This window comes from Podarcis vaucheri, assembly GCF_965113315.1.
Source record: "Podarcis vaucheri genome assembly, chromosome: Z".
In the NCBI taxonomy this organism is placed as follows: Eukaryota; Metazoa; Chordata; class Lepidosauria; order Squamata; family Lacertidae; genus Podarcis; species Podarcis vaucheri.
In genome coordinates, this window is record NC_138758.1 from 51,181,678 (window position 1) to 51,194,496 (window position 12,819).

At 45.1% G+C, this 12,819-nt stretch overlaps 1 protein-coding gene across 5 annotated transcripts in view; it reads right to left on the minus strand.

Moving 5' to 3' along the window:
* The window catches only part of DENND1A (DENN domain containing 1A), a 268,662-nt gene that overhangs the window by 24,807 nt on the left and 231,036 nt on the right, over positions 1 to 12,819 (minus strand). For all 5 annotated transcript variants that reach the window (XM_082208835.1, XM_082208833.1, XM_082208834.1 and 2 more), the window contains one exon: positions 8,547 to 8,678. In XM_082208835.1, coding sequence (XP_082064961.1) covers positions 8,547 to 8,678 — 132 coding nt within the window. The remainder of the gene's footprint in view (positions 1 to 8,546; positions 8,679 to 12,819) is intronic.

Sequence of the window (12,819 nt, forward strand, 5' to 3'; positions counted from 1 at the left end):
AAAAGGGGGAGCAGAAGGACACCCACCCACCCACCCACCCACTCCCACAGTGCTTTCTCTTTTCAAGTTCAGGAGCCCCCCCCCCCCGTCATACTGCAAACACATATTCAAAGGACGTGAAAATTATATTTACTAAAACCGGCATCCGATTTGCAGCTAATTTGTTGATGCAGCAAAACACATTGTTTCCAAAAGGTCAGAAGTGGAAGCTGTGGTGGAACATCAGCCTAATTACCTGTGCTACATAGATGAGGCTGTGGATGTCCACGCTGGTGCTGCTGAAGGCAGCTAAATTACTGTCACAGGCCTCTTGTCAAAGGAACAGGCAGTGGGGTCTCCGCAAGGGAGACGGGGCGGGATGCTTCCGGGCTCTCCTGACGGCTGCCACGGTGCACTCTGCATGCGCCCGCTGCGAGGGCATTGGGCAGGAGCCTTGGCCTGAGCCCGGTGATGGTGTGGATTTCACACCACTTCTCCAGGGTCCGAAGACACTGCCTTTGATCTCGAGAAGCCCCAGATAGGACGTTGGCTTCCTACCCTCTTTTCTTTTAAAAAGAAGAGCTCGCCTGGGGTCCCAGAGAGAACGCTGGGACTCCAATTCTCATCAGCCCCAGACAGCGTCCTCAACAGGAGCTGGAGTCCAGAAACATCTGGAGAGCCACGTGTTCCTCATCACTACCCTACTACCCTGTATCAGCAAAGGACAACTCCCCGCCACCGTATATGTTACCATATTTGTAACCTGCACAATAAATAAGAAGCACAGCAGAGTGCTCTGAGCTCTCCTGAAGTGATGGGCGGGGGTCTCCTCCAGGCACCTCCTGCTTTATTCACTGCTACCAATGAATAAATCTAAGGAAGTCAGATTAGCCTCAACCAGGGCCAGGGCCTTTTCAACACTGGCCCCGGCCTGGTGGAACACTCTGCCTCATCAGACCAGGGCCCTGCAGGATCTGATTTCTCTCCACAGGGCCTGTAAGACAGAGTTGTTCGGCCTGGCCTTTGGCTTGGAGTCAATTGGATTCCCTCCCCCTCTTTCTTTTTCCTTTCTCCTCCTGTGATGAGGCTGCATTTTAATTGTTTTAATGTTGTATTTTAATCTTGTTTTTAAGTTGCATTCATTCAACTCATTTTTATTATTGATTGTTAGCCGCCCTGAGCCTGGCCTTGGCTGGGTAGGGCGGGGTATAAATAAAAATTATTATTATTATTATTACTACCAGTGGAGGGCTTCTGCCCGCCCATCAACGGCAACTTTGAGGACAATGGCTGGGGCTTCCTAGTGCAGAATAACAGTGACTAACAGGGTTCCATAAAATAACGTATAAACTGTGGAGAAAACAGAAAACAGAGGTTTTTCCCTTCTCTCTCAACACTTGGGTGGATGGTGGTTAACAGATTGAGGTTGAATCCCAACAAGACAGAAGTACTGTTTCTGGGGGACGGGGCAGGCAGTGGGAGGCATCTGTGTGACAATATGGGAAACAGGATGTTGAACCAGTTAGGTCTTTCACCTAACTACAGGGAACCAGGCAGAGGGCCTTCTCGGTAGTGGCGCCCGCCCTGTGGAACACCCTCCCATCAGATGTCAAAGAGAACAACAACTATCTGACTTTTAGAAGACACCTGAAGGCAGCCCTGTTTAGGGAAGTTTTTAATGTCTGTTTTATTACTTTATTATTATTAATAATAATAATTTGGTTGGGAGCCGCCCAGAATGTCTGGGGAAATCCAGCCAGATGGGTGGAGTATTATTAATAATAATAATAATAATAATTATTATTATTATTCAGACCCAGCAGGGCTCTTTTTCAATATTTGCTCAAAAGCAAATATTGAAAAACAATGGAAGGCAGCACAGATCATTCATGTTTTAAGCTGTCCACAGAATTCTTACTTCTTCACTTCTCTCAAGTGGAAACATCCTTTTTTGGATAACCTTATGCTGCTTCCTTTTTGAAATTTAAAAGTGGTGAAAAGATGAGAGGAAAAGCATCCTATTTCAGGTAATACAAGTATCACCAAAAGTTGCCATCCGTCAGGTAGTGATAAAAGCACGCCTGTGCCCGGTCCCAGCTGCACAGTTCCAAGCCAACAGCAAACACCTCCAAAGCGGAAGGGCAAGACCTTCCCATCAGAACCACGAATTGGATACCCGAAAGCCATGGAGGAGTCTGGTTTTGTGACATATGTCAGATTCTGAACAAAAGGCAAAGTCAAAACAGTGAATTGGCTGGATTCCAAGTCATGGCTGATGGGATATAAAAGCACACTGTAGGGATGCACTGTGCGGCTTTATTTCTGCCTCCCACGGATCCCCATATCCCCTGCTCCCCAAGCCCAGCTTAGATCACGACCTCCTTGTTTACCTCCTAAAGGTCTTGCTGTTGTGGTTGGAATTTACTTATTTATTTAGAATGCCCATGGCTTTGGGGCAGTCTTACAGAATCAACCTGAAAGTCCAACTTTCCAGTGGTGGCCTCCCCAGACATGGAATGCTCTCCCCAGGGAAGTTTGCCTGGCACCTTCACTGTACTACCTTTCCAGCAACTTTTAGTGGCGTTGCACCCATTATTATGCGGTTTTATTTGCTGCTGCTGAAATTTCATGTTGCTTTTTGCTGTTTTATTGATTGACGATCTGTATGTTTTATTGTTCTAAGCCACCCAGAAAAAAGAGTTAGTGAGCAGCGTATAAATAATGAAAATAAGTAAATACTGATTACTTAATTAAAAGCATTGCCGTGGCTTCTGCTCCTTCAATATACACTGCTGCATAAGGTTAAGAGTTCTCGGCTAGAAGCTGGAAGAGACCAGGGGTCAAATTCCCCCCCCCCACTACCATGAAGGTCACCGGGTGACCCTGGGCAAGGGACTGCATATCTCAGCCTAGCGTACCTCATAGGGCTGCTGTGGAGAGTCAAAAAGGATGGGGAAAACCATGGGTACCACTTTGAGCTCCTTAGAGAAAAAGGTGGGATATAAATGCAACTAACAAACAAGCAAACTGTTTCCCAGGCGCTTGCCTAGAGCATGAGCTCAATTCATTTTTGGCAGGGTGGGGGAGGGGACAAGAGGGGGAAATTGCTCAGAAAGTCTTTCCAAGTTCCTGAAGCGTGACAGTTGAAACGCCACCAAGAACCAGCAGACGTCCACAAGAAAGTCATTGTGGGCTCCCCTCAAAGACAAAAAAACAACAACAAGAGAGAGGTCAGCTCCTCAAAACCTGGAACACACTCAGCCCAGCGTGCCCAGAAAACCTGTCCATCTCTGGCTTCAGCAGAGTTTAAAATCACACAGCTAATAGGTTAACAACTGTTTTTCTTCTGCTTCAAATGAAGAATATCAGGAAGCCGGGGGAATATTCGGCTTTCCAATTTGTACCGACTGCTCAGTGCTCCCTGCAATGTGTGTTTGACAGGGCTGACATTTTGTACTGCTGTGAGACGGGGGGAGTATGTGTGACATTTTTATTCATGGTGGCGTACGCCCTTGTAATGATCAGCCCCGGTCGATGTGCTTACTGCAGCAGCCCCCAAGCCCTCGGAGAACAAACAGGAGTCGAAGGTACCAGCAGTTCGGCTGCCTTGTTAGACACCGCCAGGATCCTAACGAAGAGCAAATGCTGGAAAATTTCACTGTCAAATCCTCAAGGACACTGTCAGCAGAGAGCTAACTGCATATATTTCTCATTTAAAACAAGGAAAATTCACCAATTGCGCATTAAGCAAAAGACAAAAAGCCACACCAGGTTTTTAAACTTCCTCGCCTTTTCTTCTTTTTAAAACTGGTCATCCTTGCAGCTTCTCATGGGGAGCTGCTGGTTGCCGGGCTCAATGCTGGAATACACGTCTACAAAACCCAAGGCAGACCAGCTGATTTAAGATGAATACCAACAGACATGAGCTTGATTATCTGGGGAGGAACAGAACAGTCTCTCCTCTCCTGCAGATGGAGTCATATATATATAAAACTATCATTCCGGAAACATGCCAGCTTGCTGAGTTCTTGGTTGTGTTAGCACAAGAGTATGGAAGTTCAGAGGGGTTTGGGCAGAGACCCATCAGCAAGCCAACCGTCTGCCCAATTTACTAGAGGCAGAAGATTGCTGTGATGCTCACTGTTCCACTGTGTTATGCGTGTGTGCATAGGGAAAGCAACTTGGCTGGGGTCAAGTGAGCCTCACTCTACCACTCACTACTGGCCTCAATGACCAAGTTTTGCATTTTGCAAATGTATCTGGCTGTCCTTCCTTGTTTCCCTCCTCATTCCCCTAACCTCCCAATCTTCTCAAGGCAACAGGCTACCAGCTGAGAACTGCAGAGAAGCCTACGCACAAGGAGGCAATAGCCTGCAGAGCTCTGTCCCTCCCAAGGCTGTACTTTCTTCAAGTGAGTGAACTGTTCAGGGGAAGAGAGATAAGCACCGCTTGCTGCACTCTCTGGAAGAGCAAGGCTTCCACTGAGAATCCAGGTACATCTTCCTTAGCCTTCCCGATGGGTCAGGCATGTCACAGGCATGGCTTAAGGCTGTAACAAGAGTGCGGCTGATGGCAAAAACTTCTCCTGCCCCTCGTTTCTGTGGCAGAGTCTTGGTGGAGCTTCACAGGTTTGCACCAAACATGTCGTGATGGGCTCCTCTTTAGCACATTCTGTCATTCTGCAGCAAGATTTCACTTTCATAAGCATTTTTGCCACGTAACTGGAGGGATTCCTGTAGGGATTACATCCTTTCTCTCCCGCTCAATGGGGGATAAGGACTGAGCAGCACGCATGTGTACTATTACACTGGAGAAGGAAAATTGTTTGACAAACAGCTTCAAAAGTAGAAAAAAATCTCTCAAAATGGAAGCAGATGACTTTTCCTCCCCTCAGCCAGTTATGACCCAGCCGCAGAGTGGCCCAGCTGTGAAACCGTTCCATGCTTCCTTCTGTACAGCATCCCTCTAGGGACACTTCCTGCAGTGGCCAAGAGACCGGGGTATAGAAGTCAGAACCGCCAGCTAAAGGTTGCAACTTGAGCAATAATGGAAATTAAGAACTGGTCTAGACACACGCAGCTCTTCCAGCTCCTTGATCTTGAACTCAAAGCTCCATAAACAGGCAAGAGAACGAACGTTGCAGGTTTGGCTGCTTCAGATTTAACACACTCAAAAGATTCTAAGTACCACCCATTCCCTGCCTTGCCCCTTAGCCACAAGGTGCAAAGCGACAGGAACTGATGCCGTCCCCACGCCCAAAGAGAGCAAGGCTTCAAGCTCCGGAACTGAGCAAAGGCAGCAAACAGGGCTCTCTCCACACAGCCTAACGGCTGCAATTCTCAGGATAGCGGTTTAGCTAGCTTAGAATCAATAGAATTGCAGGGTTTGAAGAGATCCCTCAGAGGTAATATAGCCTAACCCATGGAAATGCAGGAATCACACCTAAAGAATCTTGGGCAGATGGCCACCCGACCTCTTTTTCAAAACATCCGCCACCTTCTGAGGCCTCCCATTCCACTCCCAAACAGCCTGTCCTGCTTTTTGCGGGAAGAATAATGCTTTGGTGACCTTGTTTTCCCAGGCTGCCTGAGAATCTGCTGCGAAACAACTGCAGAGCCACAAATACTCCCGTGGCACACAGAAGAAAGCCTCCAGCTGGACAGAGCAAGACGTGGCCCAGGTCGCCATGAAGCTGCCTGGTCATCTAAGCTGCACTTGGGCCCCTTTGCCAGAAGAGTGATGACAAGGACCACGCGGGGCACAAGACGCACACCACTGGCTGCTGCCAGCTACAGCCAGGCAAGCCCTAATGAGTTAAAATTAAATGTTGCCATTGGCTCGCCAGCCCTGTCCCTCCTCCCCTTCAGCTAATCTGTCACTTAATGAGGAAAAGGCCTGCTTGCTTGGTGGCGGCGTAGGACAGGGAGAGCCGAGCTGCCGGCTCACTTTCAGCAAGCTGATTAAGGATTTCAACCCACAGCAGCCAGCAGACGTCTCCCAGAAAAATAAATAGACTGTATGCAAATGTGTTTGTCACTCTGACAGCACATCTCAATTAAGGCGTCTTGCTGGGGCTGGTGGGCTGAGGAGCTGCCACAGCCACAGCAAGCCAGCCTGCGCTGCTGATATGTAACACAGCCTGGGTGGTGTTGGGGTGAAGAGTGTTGGAAGAGGACTTGGGAGACCAGGGTTTGAATCCTCGCTTGGCCACTGAAGTTCTCTGGGTGGCCTTGGGCCAGTCCTGGTCTCTCAGCCCAGCTTGACTCATAGGGTTGCTGTTGCCAGGATAAAACCAGGAGGGGAAGCACCATGTACCCCACCTTGAGCTTCTCTGGAGGAAAAGGTGGTTTATAAGAATAACAAATAATAATAAAAAGATTGGGGAGGAGGCGCTTGACCCTCACCAACATGAATGCATTTTCTGAATTAAGGATGCCATGATGAGAACAGACATGGGTGGCAAGGAATAACCGAGGAAGCGAACACCCCTCTTTCACATCTCCCTCTCGTTCTGGGAATGTGCAAACCACTCCAACTTCACCTGGATTTTCACTCCTTTTTAATTATCTGTATGAGGCACTTAAAATGCAACATTAAACTTAATACAATAATAATACTGGGGTTTCTACTCACATCTCCACACTAAAACCCATCCCTTCTCAGGAAAAATGCTTTGACAGCTTTTAATCCGAATTATCACCAAGCTATAAATGTGGGCAAAGGTTTGGCAGAATGTGGCGTCTGCAATGTAAGGACGGTCGTTAATGTGTTTCTCTTGAGGAGAGACCCAAACCAGCAGAACAAGCAAAGGCAGAGAAAGTGAGAGAGGAGAGTTACTGTAAAAACTACATCATTTTGGAACAATCTCCTTCTGCCTTATTAACCCACCCTGGTAACAGCGGCAGCACACACATTTTCTGCTCCCCATGTAAATCCTTTGTGTGCAATATTGTGTGCACAAAATGACTTTGCTTGGTGTTCTTTGAAAAGTAGTTGTCTTCTAATGATGAATGGAGAAGAGGGGCATTGCTATTTGTTAGACTAAAAAAGGAGCTGCTGGAGCACAGCCCAAAAGCTCTCAGGGTCTCCTGGAAGACACATGAGGCCACCGCCATCTTCTGAAGCTAAGCATGTCTGAGCCTGGCCAGTGCTTGAAAGGGGTGACTGCCTGGGAACTACATGTATGCTGCCTTGGGTTCTACGTCAGAAGGAAGGAAATAAGTGCAAGAAAGCAAACGAAGCAAACCTGTAATGATAAACAAAATGGAAGGGAGATACATTCCTGCAACACAAGAGCAACTGATCTCAAACCCATTCACTCACGCAGAGAAAAATACACCAATAGCTGGGCAAATACAGAAATTCCATTAGGAGGCTCTGAAGCCCTCTTCTAAATATACATGTCTCTCTCCATGTGTGTATGTTAGAGAGTGAGTGAGGTTTGCATAAAAGCAGCCATTATAAAGATACACCAGTGAATGATTGCATCTTATGCATAAGGAGACTTGAGTTTTCAAACCTGTGCGCGCATTTAAATGAAAATATTTGGTGCCTTAATGTGGCATCCAACACTACTGTTGTTTAAAAAGCATTAAAGTGTTTAAAAATAATAGTGCTATTTCAGTATTCAGTATAATTATACCTACCGTCACATGGACACTTGAAGAAATCAGGTATTAATTCACACCTGCCCTTTAATATTTAAACATCACAGACTAGTAGGGAAGATTAGATTAAAATTAAAACTGGGGCCAACAAATCTTGTGACAACAAAAAGTGAACCCATCACACTTCTCTCCCACCCCCACCCCCGCTAAGGCGAAAGCTGGAAAGTTGATCTCAGTAGTTTTGTATACGTTTTTCTAATTATTAGCCACTCCAATCCTGGCTAACTTTCACAAATATATTGCCAGGGCCATAATAAAAATAACCAGCCTACAGAGCACCAGAGTCAATACAGAAATATGCTATTAAAGAACCATTAATTGATTTTCCAACCACAGTTCATTGCTTTTTCTGTTCAAAGTGTGCCGAAGTGCTTATTATAATAAGCCGCTCGCTGCTGACACTAATAATTGGGCTAGATAACAGAAGACACCTTAAACGGAGTCACAGGGAAGGAAAAAGCTGTCGCCTCCGCGATGGAACCGGCAGGATGCTTCCCCCTTTCAGGTTAACACATGGCAAGAGATCCTCAGAAGTATGAGCAAGAGGAACACAGGCAGGGGCATGGTATGCAAGCCTTGTGAGGCTTCAGATCTGAGGCAGCTGCCACTTCCAACTTTAAAGCAAGCCACTTGTGCGAAGCAGAAGATGCTGCACAGCTCTAAATCCAGGTGTCTTTGTAGCGATGTGCAAAGTCTGGTTTTGTGCACACGCAATAACCCTTTCACACAACATGGATTGCCCATGATCCAACAGATTTTGGGGCTGCACATGACCCAGAACTGCTTGGCTTCCCAGGGACCAGTATGAGTCTTTGTGTGCATCTTCCTACAGAGAAAGCAAAAAGGAAGCCAAGGCGTTTGAATCATGCGCTTCAAATAATTCCGACCTCCCCCACGTACCTGCCCAAAGTGCACAGTGATTGGCCTTCTGTCCTCGTGGAGTCTGGGATCTCTTTGTTCAGCCAGCGGGGAAGGAGTTGTCCATGGCTGGGAGTTTTCTGGCACAGTGGAGCAGCCGTTCTCTGCAACGTCCTGTATGGTAGGAAATGGTGAATTGCATGGCCAGGAACACTCTTGATTAAGGGCGAGGGGCAAAAAGGAAGGACTCGAGGATAAAACTGACTGAACAAGTTTTGATGTTAGGAATGACAACAGCAACAACAACAACAACAGCAACAAAAAAGCATAGATAAAAGAAACCAATTAGCATATAAGCCACTGCCACACTTTTGTTCTTTCACAAGTTATATAAAAACTCAACGCACATGCCACAGAATAACAAAATATCCCCCAAATTCCAACTTTGGCTGAAGTGGCCCTAAATAAATACATAAAATTAATCAGACACATAAAGACGGTCCACCAAAGACAAACCATTGCACAATCCAAAACAAAGCATATGGAATAACAAGACCTGCTGGAGCAGAGCCAGGCTGGCGTCCGCAAGGGAAGGTCCTGTCTCACAAGCCTATTGGAATTCTTTGAGAGCATATTGTTAAGAGCTTGTGGGTTGCCTTGAACACCCTTTCTAATTCCTGGACCCTCCTTTCTAAGTCCTGGGTGCTAGACACTGGATTTAACATGTTACAATCAAGCCAGCCTGGCTTCCTGTGCTCAAGAGATCACCTGACAGAGGGGCCATTAGAAGAGAACAAAAGGGAAGGTGAGGAACCATTAAGGGACACAGAGGAGTGGCTGTATGCCAGAGGGCAGAGAGGTAAGGAGACTAGAGTTAAGAGTTTAGGAATGCAGTTGGCCTTGATGTCAGCTGAAGGGAAAAGGTTGCAGTCTGTTAAACGCAGTAAGCTGCAGCAGAGGGCCGGAGAGCCATGGCTGATTTCTGCTGGCATCCAAAGCTGTGGCCATGGGAGAAGAAACCTCTTGGAGAGTTAATGCTGTGAGCCCCTCATCGCAGGTTTATGTAAATAAGCCATATATCCTAAAGACACCACAGTCTCCGCTGTGTCTCATGTCCAAAGGAAACACAAACCTGGCAAAGCACCTGGAACCCCTGGAATCTCACACCTCCCAGCATATAACAATATAGACAGAGGCGATCTGGTTGATATTGTGTACCTGTACTTTCAAAAAGCTTTTGACAAAGTACTTCGCCAAAGACTCCTAAGTAAGCTTAAGAGCCACTGAATAAGAGGAGAGGTCCTCTTGTGGTTAAGATGCAAAGACTAGGAAGTTCTGCAAAGGGAGGAAAGTAGAAAGTGGAGTCCCCTAAGGATTGGTATTGGGACCTGCGATCTAGAGTGGGCAGTGGGGTGGCTAAGTTTTCTAATAACACTAAATTGTTAATGGACCTCTGCAAACTGAGTGGGAAGGAAAATGGCAAATTAAATTCAATGAAAACAAGTGCAAAGTGAGGGACGTTGGAGCAAAAAACCCCCCTGAATTTCACATACGTGCTCATGGGGTCTAAACTGGAGGTGACAGACCAGGAGTGAGACCTTGGGGTCATAGTGGAAAGATTGAGGAAGTGTGCAGTGGCTCTGTGTGAACAAAGCTAATACCATGCTAGGGATCATTAGGAAATGAATTGAAAATAAAACTGCCAATATCACAGAGCCATTATATAAATGTCTGGTGTGACCACATCTGGAGTAGTAGTAGTAGGAGTAGGAGTAGGAGTAGTAGTAGTACTCCGTCCATCTGACAGGGTTGCCCCAGCCACTCTGTGTACATTTCTGGTCACCTCACCGCAAAAAGGATATTATAAAATTGGAAAAGATAATCAAATTTATTTTAATACTGATGCAGAAGTTGGTTGTTACCTGTGAGGGAAAGCAAGAGGAATTTGTAGATAATTTTAGATAGTTCAAGAAGAGGCACAGAAGTTGAGGGCTTGCAATAAAGTGAAAGTCCACAGAGGGTTTACCAACCATATTCTTAGAAATGCTTTGTATAAGGTATGAACTAGATACCAGCCACCACTAGAGCCATATACACCATGGTGGCTGTCCCTGCTAGAGGCGTTCGCAGTAAAAAAATTAAATATGGAAAGTAATTGGGCAACATATACTCAGTTATTAAGAGAAGATCAAGGACAATTAAAGTTAAAATCATTTGAAGAGATAAGACACTATCTTACCGATTGGCTCCAATTTCATCAATTAAATAATGTTTTCAATTCGGATAAAAAAAATTAGGTTTTGGAAAAGAAGAATCCAAATTACAAAAAGTATTATTAAAAAACAACAAGAAATTATTATCCGAAACTTATGATTTGATACTAGAATGGGAATTTAAAGAGAAATAAATAAAAGAAGTAATGGTCTAATGGGCCCAAGACATCGGCCATGTAATACAGACAGAACACTGGGAAAGACTTTTGAAGTTGGGTATAAAATTTACCGCCAGCTATTCCATAAAAGAGAACAAAATGAAAATGTTTTATAGGTGGTATATGGCACCCTCCAAACTTGCCAAAATATGTAAGCTAAAATCTAATCTATGCTTGAAAGTGTGAGGAGGTGGAGGGGACTGTGATCCATGTATGGCGGGGCTGCAAAAAAGTTAAAAGATTCTGGGGATGTATCCACAATGAGTTTAAAAAGATGTTAAAATTTCTATAAAGAAAAAACCAGAAGCGTACCTATTGGGTATCTTAGGAAAGGACATCCCACAAGATAAGAAAAGATGATTCTTATACACCACAGCCGCAGCTAAGCTACCACTTGCAAGGAACTGGAAAGGAAATGTTATCCCCACAAAGGAAGATTGGATATGTAATTTAAGCGAATTCATAGAGTTGGCGAAGTTAACAGCAACCATAAGGCACCAGACTAATCAGAATTTAAGGTCAGAATGGCAATGCTTTGAGGATTACATGAAGAAACATATTCTAAGGATAATATGTTGGTATGTATAGACTAAGTTTGTAAAGTAGAACTAGAAAAAGGTAATATATTAAGGATATTAAGGATGACCAAAAGACGCAATGTTAGTAAGAATCTAAAGATTAAGAGATGATGAGTATTGGGGGAGGGAATCCACATGGGTGTATGATTTGGTTTTTGTCTTTGTTTCTGGTTATTTATTTATGTATATTATTATTTTGTGTTGTTATTGCTAATTGAATATTGTGTACCTTTGGAAAATAAAACAAAATTATGTGGGTGGGTGGGGGGAGAAGTCGAGGGCTTGCTATTGAGGCCCCTTAAAACTGCAGTCGACATGTTATGGGAGCCTGAGAATGGCCAGGTCAGGAACGTAAAGCCCTGTTGTGGATGTTTGCCCCTGGAGAGCCAGTGCTGGAACTGAATCCAACCCATCTGAGCATCCCCTGGTGGATATTTTAAACACTCAGTGGCTAGCAATAGATCTCTGTTGGCTACAGAAAGACCTCTACTATGATGAACACACACCCCCCGGCTTCTGTCTCCTTGTGGGGCACTTTGTTGACTGTGCGTCAACTTCCTTACAATAATGCAATTTGTTACAGTAAGTTGTTGCAGGCCACACTGGTTCACTGGCTCCTTTCCCTTGTGCACATGCAAATGTCAAGTTTGATTTTTGAAAACTCTTAAAGTTAAGTAAGCTGTACCCAAAGCTAACTAAATGCCATGTCAAAGTGCCTTCTAGACCCAGAGTCTCCCACAACACTGACAGGTGAACCCAGTATTGTCTACCCTTGACCAGCAGTGACTCTCCAGGGTCCCAAGCAGGGAAGGGTCCCTCTCACCACCTGCACAAGGATCCTTCTTCATGGAGATGCTGGCAGTGCTCATATTCAAGACCTTCAGCAAGCTTGGCCTACCAGTGAGCTATGGCCCCTCCCTTGCTGATTTTGTGAGTAATTTTGGACCTGGTGCTTAATCAAAGCAGGGACGAATCCACAAGCTTACATTTGATTTAACAGAGAATATTCAGGAAGGTAATTACAGCTCTTGCTTTCAGGGCTGACCATAAGAAACAGACAAACAAACAAAACCAACCATAAATCATGTTTCATTGAAGCTTTGCAATGTGCAAATATATTTAAATGTAACGAATCAATCCATTAGTTAAAAGCGGGACAGCTGATAATATTTTTAAGTAGTCTTTAATCGATTGCTAGTAAGGAACAGTGGGAACTGACAAGCCAACACCTTTTGGCCTTTAAGAAAATTGAACTAAACTAGTGACTTGAGTTCTGAGTTCATGGCTAGGTGAGTGTGTGCGCATG